Source organism: Phocoena phocoena, chromosome 2 (genome assembly GCF_963924675.1).
Source record: "Phocoena phocoena chromosome 2, mPhoPho1.1, whole genome shotgun sequence".
NCBI lineage: Eukaryota > Metazoa > Chordata > Mammalia > Artiodactyla > Phocoenidae > Phocoena > Phocoena phocoena.
Genome location: NC_089220.1, coordinates 114537005 through 114564955, shown reverse-complemented (window position 1 = coordinate 114564955; position 27951 = coordinate 114537005). Strand labels below are relative to the sequence as shown.

Sequence of the window (27951 nt, the reverse complement as noted above, 5' to 3'; positions counted from 1 at the left end):
TTTTAAATATTGAGCTGCACGAGCTGTTTGTATATTTTGGAGATTAATCCTTTGTCCACTGATTTGTTTGCAAATATTTTCTCCCATTCTGAGGGTTGTCTTTTCGTCTTGTTTATAGTTTCCTTTGCTTTGCAAAAGCTTTTAAGTTTCATTAGGTCCCATCTGTTTACTTTTGTTTTTTTTTTTCCATTACTCTAGGAGGTGGATCAAAAGAGATCTTGCTGTGATTTATGTCAAAGAGTGTTCTTCCTGCGTTTTCGTTTAAGAGTTTTATAGTGTCTGGTCCTACAGTTAGGTCTCTAATTCATTTTGAGTTTATTTTTGTGCATGGTGTTAGGGAGTGTTCTAATTTCATTCTTTTACATGTAGCTGTCCAGTTTTCCCAGCACCACTTATTGAAGAGACTGTCTTTTCTCCATTGTATATCCTTGCCTCCTTTGTCACAGAGTAGTCAACCATAGGTGCGTGGGTTTATCTCTGGGCTTCCTATTCTGTTCCATTGATTTATATTTCTGTTTTTGTGCCAGTACCATATTGTCTTGATTACTGGAGCTTTGTAGTATAGTCTGAAGTCAGGGAGTCTGATTGCTCCAGCTCCGTTTTTTTCCCTCAAGACTGCTTTGGCTGTTCGGGGTCTTTTGTGTCTCCATACAAATTTTAAGATGTTTTTGTTCTAGTTCTGTAATAAACGCCATTGGTAATTTGATAGGGATTGCATTGAATCTGTAGATTGCTTTGGGTAGAATAGTCATTTTCACAATATTGATTCTTCCAATCCAAGAACATGGTATATCTCTCCATCTGTTTGTGTCATCTTTGATTTCTTTCATCAGTGTCTTGTAGTTTTCTGAGTACAGGTCTTTTACCTCCTTAGGTAGGTTTACTCCTAGGTATTTTATTCTTTTTGTTGCAATGGGATTGTTGAATGGGATTGTTTCCTTAATTCTGATCTTTCGTTGTTAGTGTATAGGAATGCAAGAGATTTCTGTGCATTAATTTTGTATCCTGCAACTTTACCAAATTCATTGATTAGCTCTAGTAGTTTTCTGGTGGCATTTTTAGGATTCTCTAAGTATAGTATCATGTCACCTGCAAACAGTGACAGTTTTACTTCTTCTTTTCCAATTTGTATTCATTTTATTTCTTTTTCTTCTCTGATTGCCATGACTAGGACTTCCAAAACTATGTTGAATAGTAGTGGCAAGAGTGGACATCCTTGTCTTGTTCCTGATCTTAGAGGAAATGCTTTCAGTTTTTCACCATTGAGAATGATGTTTGCTGTGGGTTTGTCGTATATGGCCTTCATTATGTTGAGGTAGGTTCCCTCTATGCCCACTTTCTGGAGAGTTTTTATCATAAAGGGGTGTTGAATTTTGTCAAAAGCTTTCTCTGCATCTATTGAGATGATCATATGGTTTTTATTTTTCACTTTGTTAATATGGTGTGTCACATTGATTGATTTGCATATATTGAAGAATCCTTGCATCCCTGGGATAAATCCCACTTGATCATGGTGTATGGTCCTTTTAATGTGTTGTTGGATTCTGTCTGCTAGTATTTTGTTGAGGATTTTTACATCTATATTCATCAGTGATATGGTCTGTAATTTTCTTTCTTTTGGTATCTTTGTCTGGTTTTGGTATCAGGGTGATGACGGCCTCATAGAATGAGTTTGGGAGTGTTCCTTCCTCTGCAATTTTTTGGAAGACTTTGAGAAGGATGGGTATTAGCTCTTCTCTAAATGTTTGATAGAATTCACCTGTGAGGCCATCTGGCCCTGGACTTTTGTTGGAAGATTTTTAATCACGGTTTCAATTTCATTACTTGTGATTCGTCTGTTCATATTTTCTATTTCTTCCTGGTTCGGTCTTGGAAGGTTATACCTTTCTAAGAATTTGTCTGTTTCTTCCAGGTTGTCCATTTTATTGGCATAGAGTTGCTTGTAGTAGTCTTTTATGATGCTTTGTATTTCTGCAGTGTCCGTTGTTTAAAAGTTGGGATGCTTAATTTTATGGGTGAGGAAAAATACAAAAAGTAATTTGCCAAAATTCACCACAGGTGACAGAGCTTTGATTCAAGTCCAAGTTTTCAGAGTCCAAGCCCACTGTTTTATCCATACAATTCTCAGTAATTGTAATAAGAGCTTATTCCTTTTCTAAAATGTGTTTTTGTATTTGTTATAATGGAATAATTGCTATCAAGCCTACTGTTGTCCAGATTGGCAGCATAAACATCGACTGTATGCAATGTTTGTTCCTCCTGGAAACAGGTAATAAAAATAGAATAGTGAATAAGCAAGTGTGTTATCTTCAATCCAAGTAGTCCCGCTTTAATCTTGCAGATACAGCCTTATTGTTTTTAATGAAAACTTAAAATACATGTCACAATTTTTTTTTTGTCAACCCATGAATAGTTACTTATTAGTGACTACCCAGTGCAAAGCACCTTTCTACACATTCTGGAGAGATTTAAATAAGAAGAACCCTGCCATCTAAGAAATCATTATTTAAGGGAAAGGGATTTAAATTTAAAGGAAAGGTTAGTTATAAAAATGGTAACTGTGACAAACCAAGAAGAATGACACAGATGGTACGTGCTAAGGAGTTTACAAGAGACACATGTCACTAAACTGAGGTGTTCTAAGAAAGCATTATATGCTGGAGTTTCTCATACCTCCATGCTTTTGCATCTGCTATTCCCTCTGCCTGACATCCTTCCCAATCATTCTTTACCCCCAGTTAATACATACACTTCAAGACTACTGTTTTCTAAGCCATTTCACACTCATCATTTGATGCCTAGAACATGAGTTGTCTATGTATCTCCCATTACCAACACACTTCCAAGCTTTTGATAATGTTGGAATGAATTAATATAAACCTAAAGCTATAAACCAATAGACACTGTCTTCTTACCTCAGTGTGTTGATTGAATCTTGCTGACATTATATCAACATTAGTGTTCTTACCTGTTAATTCTTCTAGGTCACCATGAAAACTTGAAGCTTGTGTGGAAGAGGAGGAGGGGACCTTATGTGCATGTTCCCCACCACACCCCTTATCTAGGGTTTCTCTAGGGCAAATGCCCAGCTCACCCCTCACATCCTCAGTGGTCCCCCAGCTTGGAATAGTTCATGGCAAGAGAGGATTGATGTTGGAATTCAACACATTGGACACAACTGATACAATGCAGCCTGTTTATGAATTAGTGAAAGACTGTAGCAAGGAACAAAATGGAAAAGCCTTAAGGGCCTGAAGATTACAGTAACCAAGGGAACACAGAAACAGCAGCATCTGACAGGTCCACTTAGCCCCAAAGCATTCAGAAATGAAAAGGTCTTTCTTTTTCTTCTTTTTTTGTTTCTCTCTTATTTTTTTCCATTTGTTTTGTTTGAGACAATACCACGATTTAAAAAGCATAGTCACCTCTTCCAGTTCCAGGAACCAGATGCCACTCTTTATAGTTATTTTGTAATGTGGCAAGAACCGGTTTTACATTTCTGTCTTCTAACTATACCCTCATAGTTAGAAATAATAATGTAATAGTAATAATGGAGGGCTTGTGATGTATGACTTCTTGTACAGTCCAGAATTCTTTATAAGCTGCTTCACATTTTGCTTTCATGAAAAGATAATTTAGCCTGTTGGATGCATGTTTTGACGTACTCAAATTCCAAATCACTGAACAGAGATCCCATTTTAAAGAGTTTGAAAGGTCAATAAAAATAACTATAATCATTACATTGTCTCTAAATATTATTAAAATGGTATAGTTATAAGTTATTGATTAGTATATTTTTACATTAAAGCAAAGCGAGGTATATGCAGACACATTTTCTGTGAATGATAACAAACTGCATATATGAGCTATGAGTCTTTTTTTTCTTCTAGGTGATTGGATGTGGGAGGTTGCAGGTAGAGAGGGTCAAACAGAGGGATGTTTTGAAAAAGTGAACATTACTCAGCTAACTGTGAGAGGCACTATTGTGTGGCAGTCAGCCCCATAGGCTCCAGAGCTAGAAGCCCCACTAATTAAGTATATGACCTTAGGCAAGTTACTTAACCTCTTAAGAGAGTCTGTCTTCCCATCATAAAAAAAAAAAAAAAAGAAGAAGAAAAATAGGATTTTCCTCAGTGGATTGTAAGGATTACCTGACTTAATGGAACGGACTCGTTACATTAACATTATTGGACACAGGATATGTACAATGTTTTGTTTTAGACCTGAGAATATACACAGATAATTAGTCAATTTTAAAGCAGTTGCCTTTTGAAAAGTACAAACCATTATTCATTTGTCAAATTGTTGAAAAATGTTGCTGTGCTCTTCTTATATGCCTGTATTTTTTTTAATTTTCAAAAAAATTTTATTTATTTTTGGCTGCGTTGGGTCTTCGTTGCTGCCCACAGGCTTCCTCTAGTTGTGGTGAGCGGGGGCTACTCTTTGTTGTGGTGCCCAGGCTTCTCATTGCAGTGGCTTCTCTTGCTGTGGAGCATAGGCTCTAGGCATGCAGGTTCAGTAGTTGTGGCACACAGGCTCAGTAGTTGTGGCTCACGGGCTCTAGAATACAGGCTCAGTAGTTGTGGCACACAGGCTTAGTTGCTCCGCAGCAGTGGGATCTTCCTGGACCAGGGATTGAACCCATGTCCCCTGCATTGGCAGGCAGATTCTTAACCACCGTGCCACCAGGGGAATCCCATAAAGAGTACTTTTTTTTTTCACACACCACCCCCCCCCCACCAAGAACCAGTTTTTGCCCCCTTGGAGGCAATATTGCCCATGTTGAGAACATATGCACTTAGCTAAAGCTATTGCTTTCAAAGTCTAAGATTGACAGTCAAATTCTAGTTTCAGAATTTTGATAAATATCTACCAAAGAATAAATATAATATAAAAATTAAATTTCCTGAGTTAAAAATAAAACCCACAGAATTAGATTAAAAAATAAAATAATTGTGTATATTCTTGTGTGTGTACTGTGTGGTTCAGCTCAGGGTTGCCACGTTACGTAACTCCAGGGGAATGTATTCACAATACAGTCTGTGTGATGCGAAGGGAAGGAGAAAATGGAAAACAACTTGAAACTATAACCATAATGTGGTTGAAAGAGAAACTCAAGTTTATAAATTATTTCAACTTCATCCCACTCTAATCATCGTCAATGTTTCCTGACATTCCTATCCTGTACAGAATTAAGTTTGTTATTTGAAAAATGTAATTAATACTCTAAGAATGCTTAAATCACTTGTATTAATTTATATACAGGCCAGAAATGTATACCAACCACAAAATTCATAGTGTATACACATTCATTTTAGTCCTCAATCTAGAACTAAGAACATGAATGCTATGCTAATTTTTACTTCATATAGACATTCTTTACAAATCAGCGTATCAAAGCTAAATTACCCATTCCAGGGTAAGACTGAATTCTCCTAGCCTATATGCCAACGAACTGAGGGAAGTCTCCAACCCACCGCCTGTATGGAATTGAATCCTTAATTAAGAACTGAAAGCTTTGGTTCAAAAGCTGAGGAGGAGTTAAATCCTGCCAACAATCACCAGAGCAAAGCTTGGAGGTGAATCTTTCTGCAGTGAAGCATTCAGGTGAGATTGCAGCCCTGTTTCAAGGCCAACACCTTGTTTAATCCTTGTAAGAGATCCTGAGACCAAGGAGCCAGCTAAGCCACACCCAGATTTTGACCCACAGATACTCTGAGATAATAAATGTTTGTTGTTGTTGTTTTAAATTGAACTTTCCTTCATTCCAATGAAAATGTCTACTTTTCCATGATCAGCTGTTCAATAGGTGCCAGAATAATTGGTTAGCCTACCTACTATACACTACCTTAGAACGTAGCACTTTTTCATAGCATTCATCAAACGTGTATGATATCTTTCTTCTCTCTGAGTTTGTAAATTACATAGTTGGTCAGAGATTATTCTTGTCATGTTTATTACTATAAACTACACATATAACAAAGTTTTCAATACTTAGAAGGCATACAACAAATAAAGTAAAGATCTAACTTGTTTCCTCATTCATTCTTTCTAATCTTTCAAATTATATCTTTACCCTATGTCATATATCAAAATAAAATCCAGATAAATATTTAAGTATAAGGAAAGAAAACATTATTAGTAGAAGAAATATTGGTGAATATTTAATCATCTGAGAGTGAGAAAAGCCTTAGAAGGGTAGTACCAACAACAATATCTATAAAGCAAAAGATTAATAGGTTTGACTACATAATTTGAAGCTTCCTTCTGTAAAAGCAACATCATAAATAAAAAACAAAGACATACTGGGAAAAATATTTGGCATACATAACAGGGAGTTATTTATCTTTTTAAAATTTTATTTATTTATTTTTTTTAGGCTGCACTGGGTCTTAGTTGCGGCACGTGGGATCTTTAGTTGCGGCATGTAGACTCTGAGTTGCGGCATGCATGCGGGATCTAGTTTCACCAACCAGGGATTGAACCCAGGCCCCCTGCATTGGGAGCACGGAGTCTTACCCACTGGACCAGAGGTCCACAACCTTTTTGGCACCAGGGACTGGTTTTGTGGAAGACAATTTTTCCACGAATGGGGGCGGGGGGTGAGGGGGACGGTTCAGGCAGTAATGCAAGCTATGGGGAGTGATGGGGAGCGATGGGGAGCAGTAGATGAAGCTTTGCTCACTCTCTCGCTGCTCACCTCCTGCTGTGCAGCCTGGTTCCCAGCAGGCCACAGACCAGTAGGTCCACGGCCCCGGGGTTGGGGACCCCTGCACTGTACCAACAGGGAAGTCCCAGTGTTACTTATCTTTAATGTATACAAATCTCACATGAATTAATAAGAAACATTCATATATACACATACTAGTGTGTTTGAGGGATGGACTAAGACATAAGCTGAAATACAAATGTCCAATAAATGACCCCAAAAGGTTAACTTTATTAGTAATTGAAATGGAAATTAATACAAATATTTCATTTTCACCTGTCAGAATGGTAGAGATTTTATAAAATGCTAATACTGATTTGATGGGAGAGAAAGAGGGATAAAATGACACTTTGTAGGAGTACAGCTTTTCTAGAGGGCAATTTATAGGTATGAAAAATCTTAAAATGAGCATATAATTCTTCTAGCAACTTAACCTAAGGAAATTTGTACCCGAATCTGGTTGCAAAATGTTCAAGGAATGATTGGTTAAACAAATTATAATATAATATAATACAAAAATTGAAAACTATGCTACCATTTAAAACTATATGATAGGGACTTCCCTGGTGGCACAGTGGTTAAGAATCCGCCTGCCAATGCAGGGCACACGGGTTCGAGCCCTGGTCCAGGAAGATCCCACATGCCACGGAGCAACTAAGCCCGTGTGCCACAACTACTGAGCCTGCACTCTAGAGCCCACGAGCCACAACTACTGAAGCCCACGTGCCTACAGCCCATACTCCACAACAAGAGAAGCTACCGCAACTAAGCCCGTGCACCAAAACGACACTCGCTGCAACTAGAGAAAAGCCCACACGCAGCAACGAAGACCCAACGCAACCAAATAAATTAATAAATTTATTTTTTTAAAAAACAAAAACAAAACAAAACAAACTATATGATAGAAAGCTATGAATTGATCTGGAAAGATGGTCATACTGTGCAGTTAAACAGGGAAGAAAAGGCAGCTGCAAAGCAGTGTTAAAGGATGGTCCTAGGTTGTGTATGTGCATTTGTATGAGCGAGTTAAGGGAATTTCTAAAACTTTATTAAGTTTTCATTTATTAATCATAAGATCCACCCATTTTAAATGTACAATCAAATGATTTTAAATACATTTACAGAGTTATGCAACCATCTCATTTCAGTTAAAGAGATTTTTCTTTTCTTATTTACCTATATTTTCTTATACTTCTACAATAGGTATGCTTAACTGGTAATTTTTTAAATTTAATTTCCCCTTTACTACTGACTTCTCCAAAACAAGAAGATGCAAAATGCCAAAATAACTATAATGGTAGTTAAAAGGTTTTCCAAAGAACGAAAAAAGTAGCAAGCAAATACACTTTAATTCTTATAGGATTGAAGACTCACAGAGATTGAAGGACCTGCTCTCAGTTTGTGTAAGTATGCCTATTTGCAAAAGGGCTTTACTCTTTTATCCCTGCCTGCTCTCTCTCTCTCTCTCTCTCCCCCACCCCACCCCGACCTTGGTGATCCTCTTAACATATTTCAGCTTAAAGGAATAAGAAGTTTTAGTTTTGGCTTCATTAAAATTCAACATAAAAGTAAATGGAATTAGGGTGATAAGTATAAGGAAAAACGAATTCAAGAAATAAATAGGAACATGGAATCAGAAAAAAATGATAATGGAATAGATTGCTCTTTCAGAGATCACCATGTAATAAACAATTGTTACAGCTGTGGAAACTATATGGTATCTACCAAATAAACACTAATTTCCTGGGCAAAACTGCAATCATTTTGTGTGTTTAAATATCTTATGCCATCACTGAGAAATCAGATCTAAAAATGCCAGATAAATAGGGATGAGATGTGAAATTTTCTAAAGTTTTATTCATTTTGCTTTACAGAAATAGAACATATACCTGTATTTCATTGTTATTATGTAAGCCAGTGCTGGAAAAAATATGAAAATATGGGAGAGGAGGGTGAAATTCCAAAGCCCATCATGTCAGAAAAAGAATCTTAAAATATGTTTTTCATACCGTAGGACCACAGAATACTATGAAATGAGATACTAGTTATCTCTCCTTCAATCTCTTTACTTTATGAATAAGAAAATTAGAAAGATTGTGATTTGCCCATGGTAACACTACTAACTAGTTAGTGGCAAAAAAAAGAAAAACTTAAGACTCTCACCTCTTTCTTCTTAATCTACTGCTTTTTACCTTTAATCTTTGCTCTTATGGGAGGCAATATAGTAGAAGCTCTGGAGTCAAAGTGTTTGTTTCAAATTCTGGGTCGCCACCTAACTAGCTCTGCTTTTTTTTTTTTTTTAATATTTATTTATTTAGGCTGTGCCAGGTCTTAGTTGCGGCAGGTGGGATCTCTAGTTGTGGCATGGGGGCTTCTTTGCAGAGGTATGCGTGCAAGATCTAGCTCCCCGACCAGGGATCGATCCCGGGCCCCCTGCATTGGGAGCACTGAGTCTTACCTACTGGACCACCGGGGAAGTCCCATAGCTATGTGATTTTACATAAGTCAATTAATCTTTCTGGGTCTCATCTGTAAAATGGAGGCACTGGTAGAATTTACTTCTTGAAGTGTGGAAAGACTGAGATATTACATGTAAACTGCTTATTACATTGCCTGACACATAGTAAGTATTTAATAAACATTAGCTATTTATTATTCAGTGTAAATAGAGTTTTAAAATGAAAACATGCTAGTCAGGAGTGTGACTGAAGAATTGTAGAAAGAGGGGTCAAAGAAGCTGAATTTATCTGTGGAGGCTGGGAAGAGAGAAGAGGGCATGGGCTGGAGAGGGAAACAAACTAGGTATGAGTGAGTTAGAGCAAGATAACCAGAAGGAAATGGGATCATAGGAGAATTTTAAATAAATGATGGACCCAAATCTCTGTAGAGATCTGGGCTACGGTGGAATTGTGAGCCTTACAGACTTAGGAGGAATAGGCTTCAAAGACCATGTTCCCTGAGCCAAGGCAAGAGAGCCACCTTTACATACTTATCTGCCCAGGGCAGCTGAGGAAAAGAGCTGAAATCAGAAGTGTGCATAGAAATAGCAAGGGATTAAGAAGATGTATCAGGCTTCTTTGGGGAAAACTAGGCAAAAGAGAGACTGACAGGTGCTGGGAAGGAATGGAGCCAGGACATCGGGCAGTAAGCGTATGGAACTGCGAAACACTCTAAGAAAAATCTTCCTATAACAATTTTTTAAAAAAATAACTAATTGTGGTCTTCCCTGGTGGCGCAGTGGTTGAGAGTCCGCCTGCCAATGCAGGGGACGCGGGTTTGTGCCCCAGTCTGGGAAGATCCCACGTGCCGCGGAGCGGCTAGGCTCGTGGGCCATGGTCGCTGGGCCTGCGCGTCCGGAGCCTGTGCTCCGCAACCGGAGAGGCCACAACAGTGAGAGGCCCGCGTACCGCAAAAAAAAAAAAAAAAAAAAAAAATCTGGCCTAAGTATGGTGTGATCTGTAACATCCTACCAAACAGTTAAAGGCCATAAGGTTTGGTCCTGGAGTCAGAGCCAAAACAATTTCAGGTGGTAGTTGCAGGCACCCTTGTTTACCATTGGTAAACAAAGAAGCTTTTCTCCAAGTATTTATGGCATTTTGTCACCACTTTTTCCAGAGAGATTTGTTCAACGTTACCATAACAATAATAGCACTCCTAAGAGTTCTATGGACCTCATCTAGATAGAACCTTTCTTCTACGATGGGGTTATGCATAATCTTCATATGCATAATTTCTCTTAAACAGCAGAGAGTATTGGGAATTAGAATATTTACAATATGCTCTTGGTTCCTCAGAATGTCCAGACAAGTAGCATTGACTGGGTGTAGAGCTGATAGGGACTTTAGAAGTCCCTCATTCTTCAGAAAGAGAAACAGAGGTTCAACAGAGTACACTGACTTGCCCGTTACCAAAACGAGCAATAGCAGAGCTGGCACTAGAACTGCAATTGCCTAATTTCTAGTGCAATGGCCTTTCCACTGTGATAGATTATTAACTTGTAAATTTAATCCAGTCTTTAAAAAAAAATCTGACCCAGGGGTTCCTAAATACTTGCCCGGGAACTCGTGATAGATTGGCTATAAAAAATTATAAGTAGGGCTTCCCTGGTGGCGCAGTGGTTGGGAGTCCACCTGCCGATGCATGGGACACGGGTTCGTGCCCAGGTCCGGGAAGATCCCACATGCCGCGGAGCTGCTGGGCGCGTGAGCCATGGCTGCTGAGCCTGCGCGTCCGGAGCCTGTGCTCCGCGGTGGGAGGGGCCACAGCAGTGAGAGGCCCGCGTACCGACAAAAAAAAAAAAAAAAAAAAAAAAAAAAAATATATATATATATATATATGTAGTGCTTCTTAGAGATGCATATCTTGGGCTCCATTTCCAGAGATTCTGATTCAGTATGGTCAGGTTATGGAATTTGTATTGGTTAAAAACTATACAGTTAATTCTCTTGATCATCCATGCCTAACAAGTATTCTCTGGTCCAGCCTTTGATCAGATGCACCAATCCCATCAATAACATTCATACAGCTTCTGCTTGAATACCTCCAGTATAAAGTCTATTGTATAAACAAGTCCTTGATAGCATGATACCTAAGCAGAGGAGAATGAAGATGGGTTTTAACTTCTGTTTTAAACTTCAGAAAACTCAACTCAGGTTTATGCAGAGAAACAGGAATTCTCCATATATGAACAATCAATTGGGCATAGATATCAGTTCACATAATTTGGGGCTATATTAATATAAATAGGGAAAGAGGCAGAAGATCTGCTGAGCTGAACAGTAGAACCCAGGATCCTGGGCTTAATGATACTCTTCCCTAAATTAACTCCGTGTCCAGAATCAGTTGAGCTCTTACCTCTTGACACTTATAATTAAGGTTTTACTATCAAATAAATGAGTGTATACATTATTCTGAGGCTAGCTGTGTAAAGAACAAGTAAAAACTTTATTATAAAAGCTATGATACTATTACAATTAATATAAAAATATAATTAAATTATATAAACATAATTTATAATTTCAGAATTCCCCCCTTCTCCTTCCTAAGTAATCTTGATTTTTATTCAACTATCCCCTTCTCCCCCATGAATTCTATATGTATCTTTGGAGCGGACCTAATCCCTAGTCCTATGAGCTTTATTTTGACTAGGGCAAATTTAGTAATCCCACCCCCACGTCTCTGTTAGCTATTTGCTCCAGAGCCAGGCTTAAGGCAGTGAGCACACAGTATTCTCATGGTGACTCTTATTGGTCTGGGGGTGAACCAAAACTGATCCCCACAAACTGAAGGGAAAGACTTAGGTTCCATAGTAAGTGAGTAGGTCTTTTCTCTCTCCACGTGTGAGTAAGGATTCGTATCACCACTACCGCTGCTGGCAGCCATCATGTGACCAAGAGGGAAGCCACTGGAGGGAAGCGATTTGAGTCACCCAACAGACCGAGGAGGGCAGATCTGAAAGGGTAGCATAGACATCGGGCCGGCAGGTGGTTGCACCCTACCTGGAGACATTCTAACCAGTGGATTTTCTGTTTTGTGGGATCATAGAATTCCATATTGTTTGAGCCTGAGTGAGTTAGGCCTTATTACATGCGACTGAAAATACCCTAACTATCCATGCATAATAAACGTTGTGAGGTTCAGCCTAACAAATACTTTGTTTTAAAATGTGACCAACTCCCAAGTGGGGAAAGTGGCGGGGTGGGGGGTGGGGGTGGTGTGATGAATTGGGAGATTGGGATGGACATATATACACTAATATGTATAAAATGGATAACTAATAATAACCTGCTGTATAAAAAAATAAATAAAATTCAAAAATTCACAAAATAAATAATTAATTAATAGATAAATAAAATGTGACCAGCTCTAAACCCTCAAACTAAAGCAAAATTATATTTGATAATCTAATCAGTTAGTATATGATCTGGAGTCTCTGGGTCCCTGGCTTTATCACCAAGCCTTCACTCACATGGCTGTTGTCCTAACTACACAATCTGTGAACTCTTGTTGTGTGGGTGGGCAAGTCTGAGAAAGGCTCTCTAACCCCATTCAGGAGCTAGGGCATGGTGTTTACATTAATACGCAAGAGTAAGTAATGGATCTGCATAGAAGATTTATTTATTTATTAAGCACATACTATGCAAAGACTGAAAGGTGAGGCCATTGAGATACAAGCGAAACTTGAGAACTGTAATGACAAGCAGGAGGGAAAAATGTTTTGAGAAGGAAAAAATAATCAGCCGTGCAAGTGTTGCTGAAAGCTCTCTTGGAATGTAAAATGCATTTGAGTAGGCAAGATATTCACACACTATAAAACAAAGTTTCAAATGGCAAATGTCATGTGAAGTCGAAGTCTGTGGGTCCTAGCGCCTTGCTTCTCAAATGGTGGTCCATGAACCAGTAACAAAAGTATCACCTAGCAGTTGTTAGAATTGCAGAACCTCAGATCACCCGGAATCTACTGAATCGGAGTTTTATATTTTAATAAACTGATGAAGCCTGGAATTTTAGGAATTTAACCTAGTGGTATACAGTATGAATTGGAGAGAACAGAGTCTGAGATAAGGGGATAGGCTTGATTTTTTTTACCACTTCTATTTTTCAACTGAAGATTTTACTGTATATATAATTTGTTTTACATATACAATTTATTCTTCATCTTTAAAATGTATATATATAATTTATTATATATGTATAATTCTTTTTTACCTTAAAAACTCATTTATATATTTATATCTAATTGCTTTATAGATGTGTGTATATAAATGTTATATATATACTCATATAATTCTACATATATAATAATTTACCATACAATTTTTCTCCACCTTAAAAAAATTTTTATCCTGGACAATATTCCCTCAATTCATAAACAGCTTCCTCATTCTCTTTAACAGCTCAATGGTATTCTACTGACTGAATAAACAGTTATTTATTCAGTCTCTCTGATAGATATTTGTTTACTGATTTATTTTTACCAATAAAAATATAGTGAATGACTGACTGCATATGAAATCACTGTCCTTATGTGTGAGTATATCTGCAGAATTAAATTCCTAGAAATTGAATTGCTGGGTCAAAAAAAAAAAAAAAAGAAGTATATTTTAAACATTTTGATTCTTACTGCAAAATTGCCCTCCACAGAGGTAGTACCAGTTTACATGTGCTATCAAAATTTTTAGCATTTGCCTGACAGATGAAAAACGGTAGTGCAGTGTTAATGAGGTTGAACATCTTTTAACATGTTCAGGAGCTATTTGGGTTTCATTTTCAGTGACCCATTTGTAATTATGTGGATTGTCTTTTTACTTTCTTTTCTTCAAATAATTTTTTTTAATATTTATTTATTTATTTAGGCTGTGCCGGGTCTTAGTTGCAGCATGCGGGATCTTTAGTGGCAGCACGCGGTCTTCTTAGTTGCGGCATGCATGTGGGATCTAGTTCCCCGACCAGGGATCAAACCCGGGCCCCCTGCAGTGGGAGCACGGAGTCTTACCCACTGGACCACCAGGGAAGTCCCTCTTTTTACTTTCTAGATGGTACTGTTTGCAAATAAAAGTTGTTAATTTAGATGTAGTCCAATTTCTTTTTTCTTATGTCACTGTGCTTTTGGTGTCATATCTAAGAAACCATTGCCTAACTCAAGGTCACAAAGATCTATTCTTATGTGTTCTGACAGTTTTACTTCTTATATTTAGGTCTATGATACACTTTGAGGTTTTTTTTCATGATATAATATATATGGATTTATTTCTGGACTCTGGGTCCTATTCTATTGATCTATATGTCTTTTCTTCTGCCAGTACCGTCTTGATTACTGTAACTTCTCAGCAAGATTTGAAATTAGAAACAGTGAGTCCTCCTATCTTATTTGTCTTTTTCAAGTTGATTTTGGCTGTTCTAGGTACCTTATATTTCCATATGAATTTTAGAATCAACTTTACATTTCTGCAGAAAAAGCAAGCCAGTCTTTTGATAGGGATTACAAGTCTGTAGATCAATTTGGCAAAGACTGCCATCTAAACAATATTAAGTCTTTCGATCCACAAACATGGGATGTCCTTGCATTTATTTAGATGTTCTTTAATTTCTTTAATGATGTTTTGTAGTTTTCAGCATACAAGTATTGCACTTCTTTTGTTAAATTTATATCTAAATATTTATTTTCTTTTTGATGCTATTGTAAATAGAAAGTTTTTAAAATTTCATTTTCATAATGTTCATTGCTAGTGTATAGAAATACACTTGATTTTTGTATATTGATCTTGCATTCTGTAACCTTGATGAACTCACTTATTAGTCTGATGAATTATACATATGAATGCATACATATAATCACCAGCAAGATAACAATATAGTAAATTTCCAGTGGCCCCATTATTACTGTACCTTTGCAAAATGTAACCAGCCATCTTACCTCTATCACCACCGACTCATTTGATTGTTTTTCAACTTCATATAATGTAATCATACCTAAGTAATCTTTTGTGTCTGTCTTCTATTGCTCAACATAGCGTCTGTGAGATTTATCCATTTTGTTGCATGTATCAGTGGTCCTTACTTTTTTTTTTTTTTTTTTTTGCGATACGCGGGCCTCTCACCGTTGCAGCATCTCCCGTTGCGGAGCACAGGCTCCGGACGCACAGGCCCAGCAGTCATGGCTCACGGGCCCAGCCGCTCCATGGCATGTGGGATCTTCCCGGACCGGGGCACGAACCCGTGTCCCCTGCATCGGCAGGCGGACACTCAACCACTGTGCCACCAGGGAAGCCCGGTCCTTACTTTTTAATTGCTTTATAATGTTCCATCTGTATGAATATACTACAATATATTTATCCACTCTTCTCTTGGACACTTGGGTTGGACACTTGGGTTGTGTCTGGTTTTCGGCTATTATGAGCAGAACTGCTATAAACATTCTTGTACATGAATTTTAGTGAAAAGACACAGGCATTTCTGTTGAGAATAAATCCTAGGATTACTCAGTCAGAGGACAGCACATACAGAAAAAATTACAAACCAATCTCCTTCATTATAGTTCAAGTTCTTTCTCAGGTATCTTCTTCTAGTCATGACTTGGCTTTTCACCTTCCTAATGGTATCTTTTGATGAACAGACATTCTTAATTTTATTTTATTTTTTTAATAAAGTTATTTTATTTATTTTATTTTTGGCTGTGTTGGGTCTTCGTTGCTGTGCGTGCGCTTTCTCTAGTTGTGATGAGCAGGGGCTACTCTTCATTGCAATGCACATGCTTCTCATTGCAGCTTCTCTTGTTGCAGAGCGTGGGCTCTAGGCACACAGGCTTCAGTAGTTGTGACACATGGGCTCAGTAGTTGTGGCTCGCAGGTTCTAGAGAGCAGGCTCAGTAGTTGCAGCACATGGGCTTAGTTGCTCCACGGCATGTGGGATCTTCCTGGACGAGGGCTTGAACCCATGTCCCCTGCACTGACAGGCAGATTCTTTTTTTTTTCTACATCTTTATTGGAGTATAATTGCTTTACAATGGTGTGTTAGTTTCTGCTTTATAACAAAGTGAATCAGTTATACATATACATATACATATGTTCCCATATCTCTTCCCTCTTGCGTCTCCCTCCCTCCTACCCTCCCTATCCCACCCCTCTAGGTGGTCACAAAGCACTGAGCTGATCTCTCTGTGCTATGCGGCTGCTTCCCACTAGCTATCTATTTTACGTTTGGTAGTGTATATACGTCCATGCCACTCTCTCGCTTTGTCACAGCTTACCCTTCCCCCTCCCCATATCCTCAAGTCCATTCTCTAGTAGGTCTGTGTCTTTATTCCTGTCTTACCCCTAGGTTCTTCATGACATTTTTTTTCTTAAATTCCATATATATGTGTTAGCGTACGGTATTTGTCTTTCTCTTTCTGACTTACTTCACTCTGCATGACAGACTCTAGGTCCATCCACCTCATTACAAATAGCTCAATTTCATTTCTTTTTAAGGCTGAGTAATATTCCATTGTATATATGTGCCACATCTTTATCCATTCATCCGATGATGGACACTTAGGTTGTTTCCATCTCCAGGCTATTGTAGATAGAGCTGCAATGAACATTTTGGTACATGATTCTTTTTGAATTATGGTTTTCTCAGGGTATATGCCTAGTAGTGGGATTGCTGGGTCATATGGTAGTTCTATTTGTAGTTTTTTAAGGAACCTCCATACTGTTCTCCATAGTGGCTGTACCAATTCACATTCCCACCAGCAGTGCAAGAGTGTTCCCTTTTCTCCACACCCTCTCCAGCATTTATTGTTTCTAGATTTTTTGATGATGGCCATTCTGAGTGGTATGAGATGATATCTCATTGTAGTTTTGATTTGCATTTCTCTAATGATTAATGATGTTGAGCATTCTTTCATGTGTTTGTTGGAAGTCTGTATACCTTCCTTGGAGAAATGTCTATTTAGGTCTTCTGGACAGGCAGATTCTTAATCACTGCACCACCAGGGAAGCCCCGTTCTTAATTTTAATGAAATACAATGTATAATTTTTTCTTTTGTGATTAGTGTTATTTTTATGTACATGTGTGCTCTGTTTAAGAAATCTTTGCTTATCCTGATCTCATGGAGTTATTCTCTTATAATTTCTTCTAGAAGCTTTACTGCATTTACTTCTATTCAGTTTTACCACATGTTTAGTTAGGTTCATGTATCCTCTACCACAGGCAATATACAGAACAGCTTAATCCACACAAGGATCCCTTTTGTTGTCACTTAACAACCACAATCCCATTTCATCTTGCTCCTTTCCTCCATCCCTAATCCTTGGCAACCATTCATTTTTCCTCCATCTCTAAAATTTGGCACTTCAAAGATGGTATATAAATGGAATCACTGAGTAAATTTTCTTTGTTTTTTTTTTTCCATACTTCCCTTGAGACCCATCCAAATTGTTGTCTGTATCAATAGTTTATTCCTTTTCATTGCTGAGTAATATTCCATGGTATTTATATAGCACATCTTAACCATTCACCCACTGAAAGACATTTAGATTGTTTCCAGGTTGGGGTTATTATGAATAAAGCTGCTAACATCATACTCAATGGTCAAAAGCTGAAAGCATTTCCTCTAAGATCAGGAACAAGACAAGGATGCCCATTCTCACCACTTTTATTCAACATAGGAAGTCCTAGTCCTAGAAATAAGGTAAGAAAAAGGAAATTTTAAAAAAAAAGAAAAGGAATCCAAATTGGAAAGGAAGAAGTAAAACTGTCATTGTTTGCAGATGACATGAAACTACCAAAAAACTATTAGAACTCATAAATGAATTCAGTAAACTTTCAGGATACAAAACTAATATACGGAAATTTTGTTGAGTTTCTAAACACCAACAACAAACTATCAGAAAGAGAAATTAAGAAAACAATCCCATTTACAATCGCATCAAAAAGAATAAAATTCCTAGGAGTAAATCTAACCAAGGAAGTAAAAGACCTGTACTTGGAAATCTCTAAGACATTGATGAATGAAAACTATAAAACAAATTGAAAGACATTCTTTTTTGGAGAAATATCCATTTATGACAAGAAGCTAGAGTCCAAGGAGAAAACTGGCTGAGGAAGTTTTGTTTTTATTTTGCTTTTTACTTTTTAAGAACAAGTTTATTTAAAGCTGCTGTGTTGCTAAAGTATTATTCCTTTTCCCAAAACCTTTAGAACAGTCAGGTTCACACAAATGACTTGTTGAGTGATTTTTTTTTCTCCCAGATAAAGTCTATGTCATCATTTTTGTCTTTTTCAGGAATGAGCTCATTCATGTTTTAGCAACTCTGACCACCTTTCCTTCAAGCCCCTGAACTGAACTGGGTGTGCAGTGCCTCTTGTGTGCTATTAGAGCTCCAGAAACTTGTATTTTACCCTTTACTCTTATTGCCTTTTCCCCCCACTGCATAGTGAACTACCTGTTAATGTTTAATAAATCTTTGTTAAAATTTTTGCTGGTTGGATGATGCATGGGAAGATGGTTATGAATAAGAGAAAATGGAGGTTACAGGTTTCCAAACCAGTCAAATATCTAATGCTGCCATGATTTAAGCAAAATTATAAGGAGATAAAGTTTGTGTTTATCAATCTTCCACATTTGTTTCCTTTTTAAAAATTATTTATTTATTTGGCTGAGTCAGGTCTTAGTTGTGGCATACAGGATCTTTACTGTGGCATGTGGGCTTCTCTCTATCTAGTGTGGTTCGTGGGTTCCAGAGCACGTGGGCTCAGTAGTTGTGGCACGCAGGCTTAGTTGCCCTGCGGCATGTGGGATCTCAGTTCCCCAACCAGGAATCGAACCTGCATCCCCTGCATTGGAAGGTGGATTCTTAACCACTGGACCACCAGGGAAGTCCCCCACATTTGTTTCTACTATTTCAGCATCCCTGCTCTCCAGGAGAAAATGGAGGTTACAGGTTTCATCTTGCCTGCAAGCTCTCAAAATTCTCCCTCCCATCTAGACCTTCCCTTGGCAGGTTTCCTTTTTTTCCCCTTGTCCCTCAACTATCAAATCATCTGCTTAGTGGTATTTGGCTATGTAATCATCTAATCAATTTAAGTAACCTAAATTAAGGTACAACTAAAATATTAACTATCCCCATACAGAATCTGTACTTTAATACGGACATCTGTTAATTCATATTTACTGGGAGTAATATCTTTTAATGTGCCCTGCATTGTCTATCCTTTATTCCCAATCCTGGTCCCTTATCTAATGTTCCAGAAAGTAAAATATGTGGAATGGGGATGATATTATTTGTTGAGGACACTTTTAAAGATGATAAAATTAAGGGCCATAGAATTTAGCTAGTAAGAGGTACAGGCAGGCAGAAATAGTAAAATATCGAAAATTTAAGGAGTTAAGAGTGGGTTTTCATGGTGAACTACCAATATTGCCAACCAAAAAACTAGCTTCTGGTTTTAAAGGCCACAACCCCTTGTGCAAAACTGTTTAAACCCTCACTGAAATTCCCTGAGTCTAGATGGCACACACTTTCAGAGAGTCTGTTCCTTTTGCCTTTACCTTTTTCCTTCCTTTCTAGTTCCTGCAAATAGTTGAAAACCATGGGAATCACCTACATGTTTTAAATGAGCTATCTGAGCTACATGTTTTAAAAGAGTCTGTTCCTTTTGCCTTTACCTTTTTCCTTCCTTTCTAGTTCCTGCAAATAGTTGAAAACCATGGGAATCACCTACATGTTTTAAATGAGCTATCTGAATAAAAAATAAATGACTTGCCAAAAGTAGCCTTGGAGGTAGAGAACTGAATTTAATTACTCTGACTAGACTAAGTTACCTACTAAGATAACCTGGGGTTGTATGGGCCAACAGGAAAAATTTCTCTATTTTTCACCATATATGGCCAAAACAGTCAGCACTAGAAATTTCAGAGCCTTGCTGGTCAATGAAGGAGCTTAGGCCCAAGAAAGTTAAATGTTTGCCAAAAGTCAGCCTAGCTCATTAGGGGAGTCAGGCCACAAAATGAGAGTCTGAATTTCCAAACCCAGTGCTCTTTCCATTCTGCTGAAATGTTCCATTGTGTGGTCATGGGAATCTGGAAAGGCTTAGTGGATTGGGCACCCCACCTTTTGCAGCCTTTCCCAGTCACAGCACACAACACTACATGGAAACTTTTTTTTTTTTTTCTTTTTTGCGGTACGCGGGCCTCTCACTGCTGTGGCCTCTCCCACCGTGGAGCACAGGCTCTGGACGCACAGGCTCAGCGGCCATGGCTCACGGGGCCCAGCCGCTCCGCGGCATGTGGGATCTTCCCGGACCGGGGCACGAACCCGCGTCCCCTGCATCGGCAGGCGGACTCTCAACCACTGCGCCACCAAGGAAGCCCTGGAAACTTCTTTTAATTAGCTTTTCATCACTTTATTTGTGATTCGTAGGTTATTGGTGTCTTTGACCTAAACCATACAAATGACTCTCTTTCATCCGTAATATCAACCTATTCAGCGAATGAGGCATAATTTAGGGGAGGGTTCAACAGTCATTGTACTGTCATCTCAGAATTTCCTCTGATACTCCTACTTCTCTTCATACAGACTCAACAAATGTCTTCAGCCCTGAAGGGAAATCTCTCTCATAGGCTTTTTTTTTTTTTTTCCTGCCCTCTACTACCTTGTATCTAAGACTAATCTTTTTGTCTTGTTATCGTCATTTATCTCAGCTGAATCTGTCTTTATCACCCCTGTCTTCAGTCATTTTCCTTTCATTAACGTCAGGTCTATCGCTTGACATATTCACAATACCTACTGTTTTCTCTGCTTCAGGCCTTGGCTCTGCTGTGTCTACTGGTTCTACCTCAGTAGCTGACCTTGCCTGAGTTATTAACTCATCCCGTATTACTGACTCAATTCCTATCTCTGGCCCTGTCTCTCTCTCTCTGGCTCTGTCTCGGTCCCTGCCTCTGTCTGGGTCCTTGATTGTGCCGCTGAACTTAACTGTTTTTCTGTTACGTGTTTCTCACCCATGGAGAAACACCTACATTTGCCTCAGATAGACTCAATTCTACTGTGGCTATATTTCCTATCCTTGTCCTTGTTATAGGGATCACAAGGAGATTTTGATCTGGAAGAGAAACCTGAGAACTTAAGTGACTGAGTCCAGAGAGGAACCCTAGAGAAAAAGAAAAAGTCAGGGTCAGCACTGTGGATGAGTAATAGATAAAATCTTAAGTCATCAAACACCCCTGAAGAGTAACACTGGCTTAATTATAATGTAATTTGATTAATAATACATTTCTGAATATCCTGTTCACTATCTTTAGGAGCTTGGAATTCAAAACACTGGTCCCATCTTTTCTGTAGTCTAGTGTTTTCTGGGGGGTATGCAAGCCAATTTATTGAGGCACAGGAAGAAAATAATAATTTCTTTTTAAATTTTTAGCAAATAATGTTTTAAATTCTATTTTTGAGTATATTTTACAATGTAATGACTATATTCGTAATGTAATACATGTACATATTTTATAAATAAATTTTATAAAGTGTCTTACTAACAGAGTGTGTGATGCAATAGTTTAGAGACCACTGTTGTAGTTAATAAAAATAAGTATGTGGTTTAGAAAGATTATCGGAGAAGTATTACACAGGCAAAACTCCAATGTTATTGCTTTATTCTGGAGATCCATAAAGGTGGAAAGCTTATTTGATGTGATAAAAGGAGAGGAGAATTAAGGAACTGTCTTCTGGAAGAACAGAAGAACTAGGAATAGCTCAGTTATACCTTTGCCTTCTTCTTCTATTTCCTGAAACTTTCTCCTGTTTGTTCAGGGTCAGGTATCATCATAGAAAAAATGTTTTAGATAAATTGGAAGCACTTGCTTTAGAATGCTCATTGACATGACAATGACACTTGCAGGACACTTCCAAATTATGAGATTCTAATATACTAAACAAACAACCAAAAGAAAGGGGAAAAGAGAGAGAAAGGCCAATCACCTAGAATTGCTTTTTCTGTGCCTTCACTACCTAACAGGAGCTTTAACTCACCAACTATCATGTAGAAGATACTGCCCCACCAATTGATGCAGTAGACTAGTAGGAAACGGGGCTCTGAGACTTTCCTACTGTACAGTTTCACTTGCATCAGGAATAAGATGAGGCAGAAGCATAGGCAGGTGGCTGGGATCAGAATGAAAGCAATTACTACCCACGATAGCCCTCATTCTGCAAAGCATGGGTACAATGTCTCTGCCAGATCTGATCCAATTCTTTTCTCCTCCCCAGGTCTGTCGAACTTCAGACTCCTACAGCAACTTGCCTACTGAGCTCAGATTTCTCACAGACACACCAACACCCAAGAGGTCTTTAAAAAATATAGTCAAGCAGCTCATGCAGCTCAATATCAAAAAAAAAACCAAACAACCCAATCCAAAAATGGTCACAACACCGAAATAGACATTTCTCCAAAGAAAATATACAGATTGCCAACAAACACATGAAAAGATGCTCAACATCACTAATTATTAGAGAAATGCAAATCAAAACTACAATGAGGTATCACCTCACACCGGTCAGAATGGCCAGCATCAAAAAATCTACAAACAATAAATGTTGGAGAGGGTGTGGAGAAAAGGGAATCCTTTTGCCCAGTTGGTGGGAATGAAAACTGATACAGCCACTACGGAGAACAGTATGGAGTTTCCTTAAAAAACTAAAAATAGAACTACCATACAACCCGGATATCACACTACTGGGCATATACCCTGAGAAAACCATAATTCAAAAAGAGTCATGTACCACAATTTTCATTGCAGCACTATTTACAATAGCCAGGACATGGAAGCAACCTAAATGCCCATCGACAGATGAATGGATAAAGAAGATGTGGCACATATATACAATGGAATATTACTCAGCCATAAAAAGAAACAAAATTGAGTTATTTGTAGTGAGGTGGATGGACCTAGAGTCTGTCATACAGAGTGAAGTAAGTCAGAAAGAGAAAAACAAATACCGTATGCTAACACATATATATGGAATCCAAAAAAAAAAGGTTCTGAAGAACCTCGGGGCAGGACAGGAATAAAGACACAGACATAGAGAATGGACTTGAGGACATGGGGAGGGGGAAGGGTAAGCTGGGATGAAGTGAGAGAGTAGCATTGACGTATACACACTACCAAATGTAAAATAGATAGCTAGTGGGAAGCAGCTGAATAGCACAGGGAGATCATCCCAGTGCTTTGTGACCACCTAGAGGGGTGGGATAGGGAGGGTGGGAGGGAGGCTCAAGAGGGAGGGGATATATGTATACATATAGCTGATTCACTTTGTTACACAGCAAAAATTAATACAACACTGTAAAGCAATTATACTCCAATAAATATTTAAAAAGTAGATACACTGTGAATAAAATTAAAACTGTGTTAGATTGGAAAAAAAAAGAAAAAAGAAATGTAGTCATCCTCTTTCCATCCTGCACCCCCGTCCCATACTATTTTCTTATCTCCTACCAGTCAGTCACAATGTGTTCTTGCCAATTCCACCCTTTAATGTTCTTAAGCCCACCTTGTATTTTTGTTTCCAATTCTTTAGAGCATCTGTCATCTCTGTCCTGGATTGCTGCAACAGCCTTGTACCTGGTCTCTCTGCTACCAGGTTTGCTCTCCTTCAGTTTATTCTCCACAGTTACCAAGATTGATGTCTCTAAAATGCAAATCTAATTGTCTCTCCTTTGCTTAAAATACTGATTGTTCCCCACTACTATGAAGTAAAATCATGTTAGCATGAGTCAGTAAAAACCAGCAAGATGGGGTTTCCACTCCCTATCCAGCCTCATTCAGTCATTCAATCTCTCCTCTGTGCCAGGTATTGCGTTAGGTACTGAGGGTGCAGTGACTTGCTGGAGATCTTCCATGTGCTCCTCCAGATCCACTTTCCATCCTTGCTCAAGGAGGCTGACAGATTTGGATGATTCAGTGGGTTTTCTTGCTATCCAAACTCTGATTAGGTTTGACCAATGGCAGGCATGGGCAGAAGATCAGAGGTGTAGAGATCAGTGTGTTTATTCCCTGGTTCTCTCCTTACCAGAGTACTGAGGGTGAGTACGTTACCCTCATCCATGTCCCTTTACCTAAGATAGAGCTCCTGATAGACAGCCCTCTCCATAGAGCCACCCTTTTCTATTCTGGTCACTGTTCTTTTCACTTAAGTGACCAGGCTTAGGAGTGATAATGACTCTTCCCACTGATGGTTTCCCCAAACATTTTTCGATTCTAAGGGGACCTTGTAAATAGTCCCTTAAATCTTCCGCACTCACCAGTTTGAGCCAAGCCATCTGTTTCCTGCTGGACATGGTCCTTAATGTCATAGAGCAAAAGCCTAGTGACATCTAGGCTCATTCTCTCCCTCCTTCTCACCTTGTGCTCCAAACAATTTTATTCTTCATGCAGTTTCCTAACCCAACATGGTCCTTTTTTGCACATGGCACAAATGTTATCTACCTTGCATATGGTACCTATCACACTTCCCACCCCATCTTTGTTAACTTTAGTCAAGAGTCATTCTAGTCTTACCTTTTGGGAGGAGCTTTCTCTGAAACCAACCCTCGATCCCAGAATTTGTGCTCCTACAGCACTACAGTACTTGCCCTTTCATGACCTTTATCACATAGTTTTGCAGTTTGTCCGTCTGTATCTCCTTCTGGTCTGCAACTTCCTTCAGCAGCAAGGACACAGCCTCAACATATACTACAGTGCTTGGAACATCATAACGATTAGGTGATGTTTCTTTTTTTTAAATTTTTATTATTTTTTGGCCGCACTGCAGGGCATGCAGGGTCTTCGTTCCCCTACCAGGGACTGAACCCATGGTCCCTGCAGTGGAAGCGTGGAGTCTTAACCACTGGACCACCAGGGAAGTCCCTAGGTGATGTTTCTTGATTGATTGAAAATAAAAAATATAAAAAGAGGAAGACTGGACTTCTGGTTTCCAGTCTGGCATGCAAGGAGCTTGGAAGTTGTCACTCCATTGTAACAACAAGCAAAAAACTAAACAAACTGAAAATCAACAACTCTTCTAGATCACAAGGCAAACTGTGACCCCATAGAAGTGGAGAGGCAGAAAGGCGAATACAGAGAATCAAAACTTTCTAGAGGACTTCCCTGGTGGCGCAGTGGTTAAGAATCCACCTGCCATTGGCAGGGGACACGGGTTCAAGCCCAGGTCCAGGAAGATCCCACATGCCGGGGAGCAACTAAGCCCGTGCACCACAACTACTGAGCCTGCACTCTAGAGCCCACGAGCCACAACTACAGAAGCCTGTGCGCCTAGAGCCCATGGTCCACAAAAAGAGAAGCCACGGCAATGAGAAGCCCGAGCATTGCAACGAAGAATAGCCCCCGCTCACCACAACTAGAGAAAGCCCATGCGCAGCAACGAAGACCCAACGCAGCCAAAAAACAAAAAACAAAAAACACTTACTAGAGCAGAAACCTCTACAGGAATTAGTACCAGTGTAGGAAAATCTGCACCGTAAGGTTCAGTGTGAACAAGACTGAGAGATTAAAAACTATAGGTCCCTTACAAACTATTATGTATTGATATAAAATAAATAAGCTACAAGGATATATTGTACAGCACAAGGAATACAGCCGATATTTTATAATAACTACAACTTTTAAAAATTGTGAATCACCATGTTGTACATCTGAAATTTATATAATATTTTAAGTCAGCTATATGTCAATTTAAGAAAAAGAACATATCCACATACTGGGAGGGTGGTGCGCCCCGAACTCCCCAGGGACAGAAACTCCTGTGCTCGCGACCGCGTCTTAGGGTATCTTTCCATCTAGCTGTTCATTCCTACCCTTTAATATCCTTTGTAATAAATCGTTAACCGTGAGTAAAGAAAGAAAAAAAGTACAGTGGGACCCAGTCATAGAGAGGTACCCACACTTTAGTGAATTTTACCTCCAGCAGCTTGACCACGTTCTTGCAGAGAATATTAGAGAAAAATCCCATACTTCTGGCCCGGGGGAGGGGAAAAGGAACCATTTAGAAATATACCAGAGCATTCTGTTCTTCTTAACAAGGCCTTCTCTGAGGAGAAACTATTTGACCAGAGCCTAAACTGTTGGGGTTTTAACAGAGCTTAACCAACCTGGAGGAAAGGAAGTATCAAACTTCCAGCCTGCTCTAACCTGTGAGGGAAGGGAAATTCCCAACTCCAGCCCATTCAAGCCGTCCTATAGCACCTAAGGGGGAATTGAGAAGCACTTGTGAAGCTCATAGTCCAGAGGCAGAGGTTCACTCAAAGCCTGAGACCTGGGACTTCCCTGGCGGCCCAGCAGTCAGGACTCTGTGCTTTCACTGCCGAAGGTATGGGTTCAATCCCTGTTTGAGGAACTATTTCTGCCCCCTCCAAAAAAAGGGCTGAGACCTAATCACAGGACTATAGAATGCTTCCCCTCCCCCAACATGTTATCACTACATTTCTAAAGTCTATTCACCACAGTTCCTTTTACCCAGTACATCCTGACCAGCTATCAAGAAAATATCACAAGTTGTACTAAAAGGCAAAAAACACAGTTTGAAGAGACAGAGCAAGCACCAGAACTGGACTCAGATATGACAGGGATGTTAGAATTATCACACGATGATATGAAAACAATGATGATTAATATGCTAAGGGCTCCAATGAGTAAAGTAGACAGCATGCAAGAATAGATGGGCAATATAAGCAGAGAGATGGAAATTCTAAGAAAAAATTTAAAAAGAAATGCTAGAGATTAAAAATACAGTAATAGGAATAGAGAATGTCTTTGATGGGCTTATCAGTAGACAGGACATGGCTGAGGAAATAATCTCTGAACATGAGAATATATCAATAGACAGCTCCAAAAAGAAATGCAAAGAGAAAAAAAGACTGAAAATATGGAACAGAATATCCAAGAACTATGGGACACCTACAAAGCTGTACCATACATGAAGTCAGAATGCCAGAAGGAGAAGAACGAGAAAGGAACAGAAGAAATATCTGAAGTAGTAAGACTGAGAATTTTCCCCCAAATTGATGTCAGACACCAAACCACAGATCCAGGAATCTCAGAGAATATCAAAAGCAGGATAAATGCCAAAAAACAAAACAAACAAACAAAAAACACTACACCTAGGCATATCATATTTGTTTATTTATTTATTTATTTTTGGCTTCGTGGGGTCTTAATTGCAGCGTTCGGGATCTTTTCCTTGTGGTGCGTGGGCTTATTTGCCCTGGGGCATGTGGGATTTTAGTTCCCCGACCAGGGATTGAACAGGCATTCCCTGCATTGGAAGGCAGATTCTTAACCACTGGACCACCAGGGAAGTCCCTAGGCATATGATATTTTTGGGGGTTTTTTTTCTTTCTTTTTAAAATTTATTTTTTATTGGAGTAAAATTTCTTTACAATGTTGTGTTAGTTTCTTTTGTACAATGAAGTGAATCAGCTATATGTATACCTATATCTCCTCCCTCTTGGACCTCCCTCCCACCTCCGCCCGCCCCCCCATCACACCCGTCTAGGTGGTCATAGAGCACTGGGCTGAGCTTCCTGTGCTTTATAGCATGTTCCTGATAGCTATCTATTTTACACACGGTATATATATATATATGTCAATCCTAATCTCCCAATTTGTCCTACTCTCCCCTCCCTGCCCTCCATCCACATGTCTCTTCTCTATGTCTATATCTCTATTCCTGCCCTGAAAATAGGTTCATCTGTACCATTTTTCTAGA

The 27951-nt window shown here is 38.9% G+C and overlaps 1 protein-coding gene across 1 annotated transcript in view; it reads right to left on the bottom strand.

Annotated features, from left to right (window-relative positions):
- Window positions 1–27951, bottom strand: part of TMEM202 (transmembrane protein 202) — a 47391-nt gene that overhangs the window by 5853 nt on the left and 13587 nt on the right. The window contains exons 6-7 of the mRNA XM_065871741.1: window positions 26376–26429; window positions 21195–21343 (exon numbers count right to left, since the gene is read on the bottom strand). Of these exons, the coding sequence (XP_065727813.1) occupies window positions 21195–21343; window positions 26376–26429 (203 nt within the window). The remainder of the gene's footprint in view (window positions 1–21194; window positions 21344–26375; window positions 26430–27951) is intronic.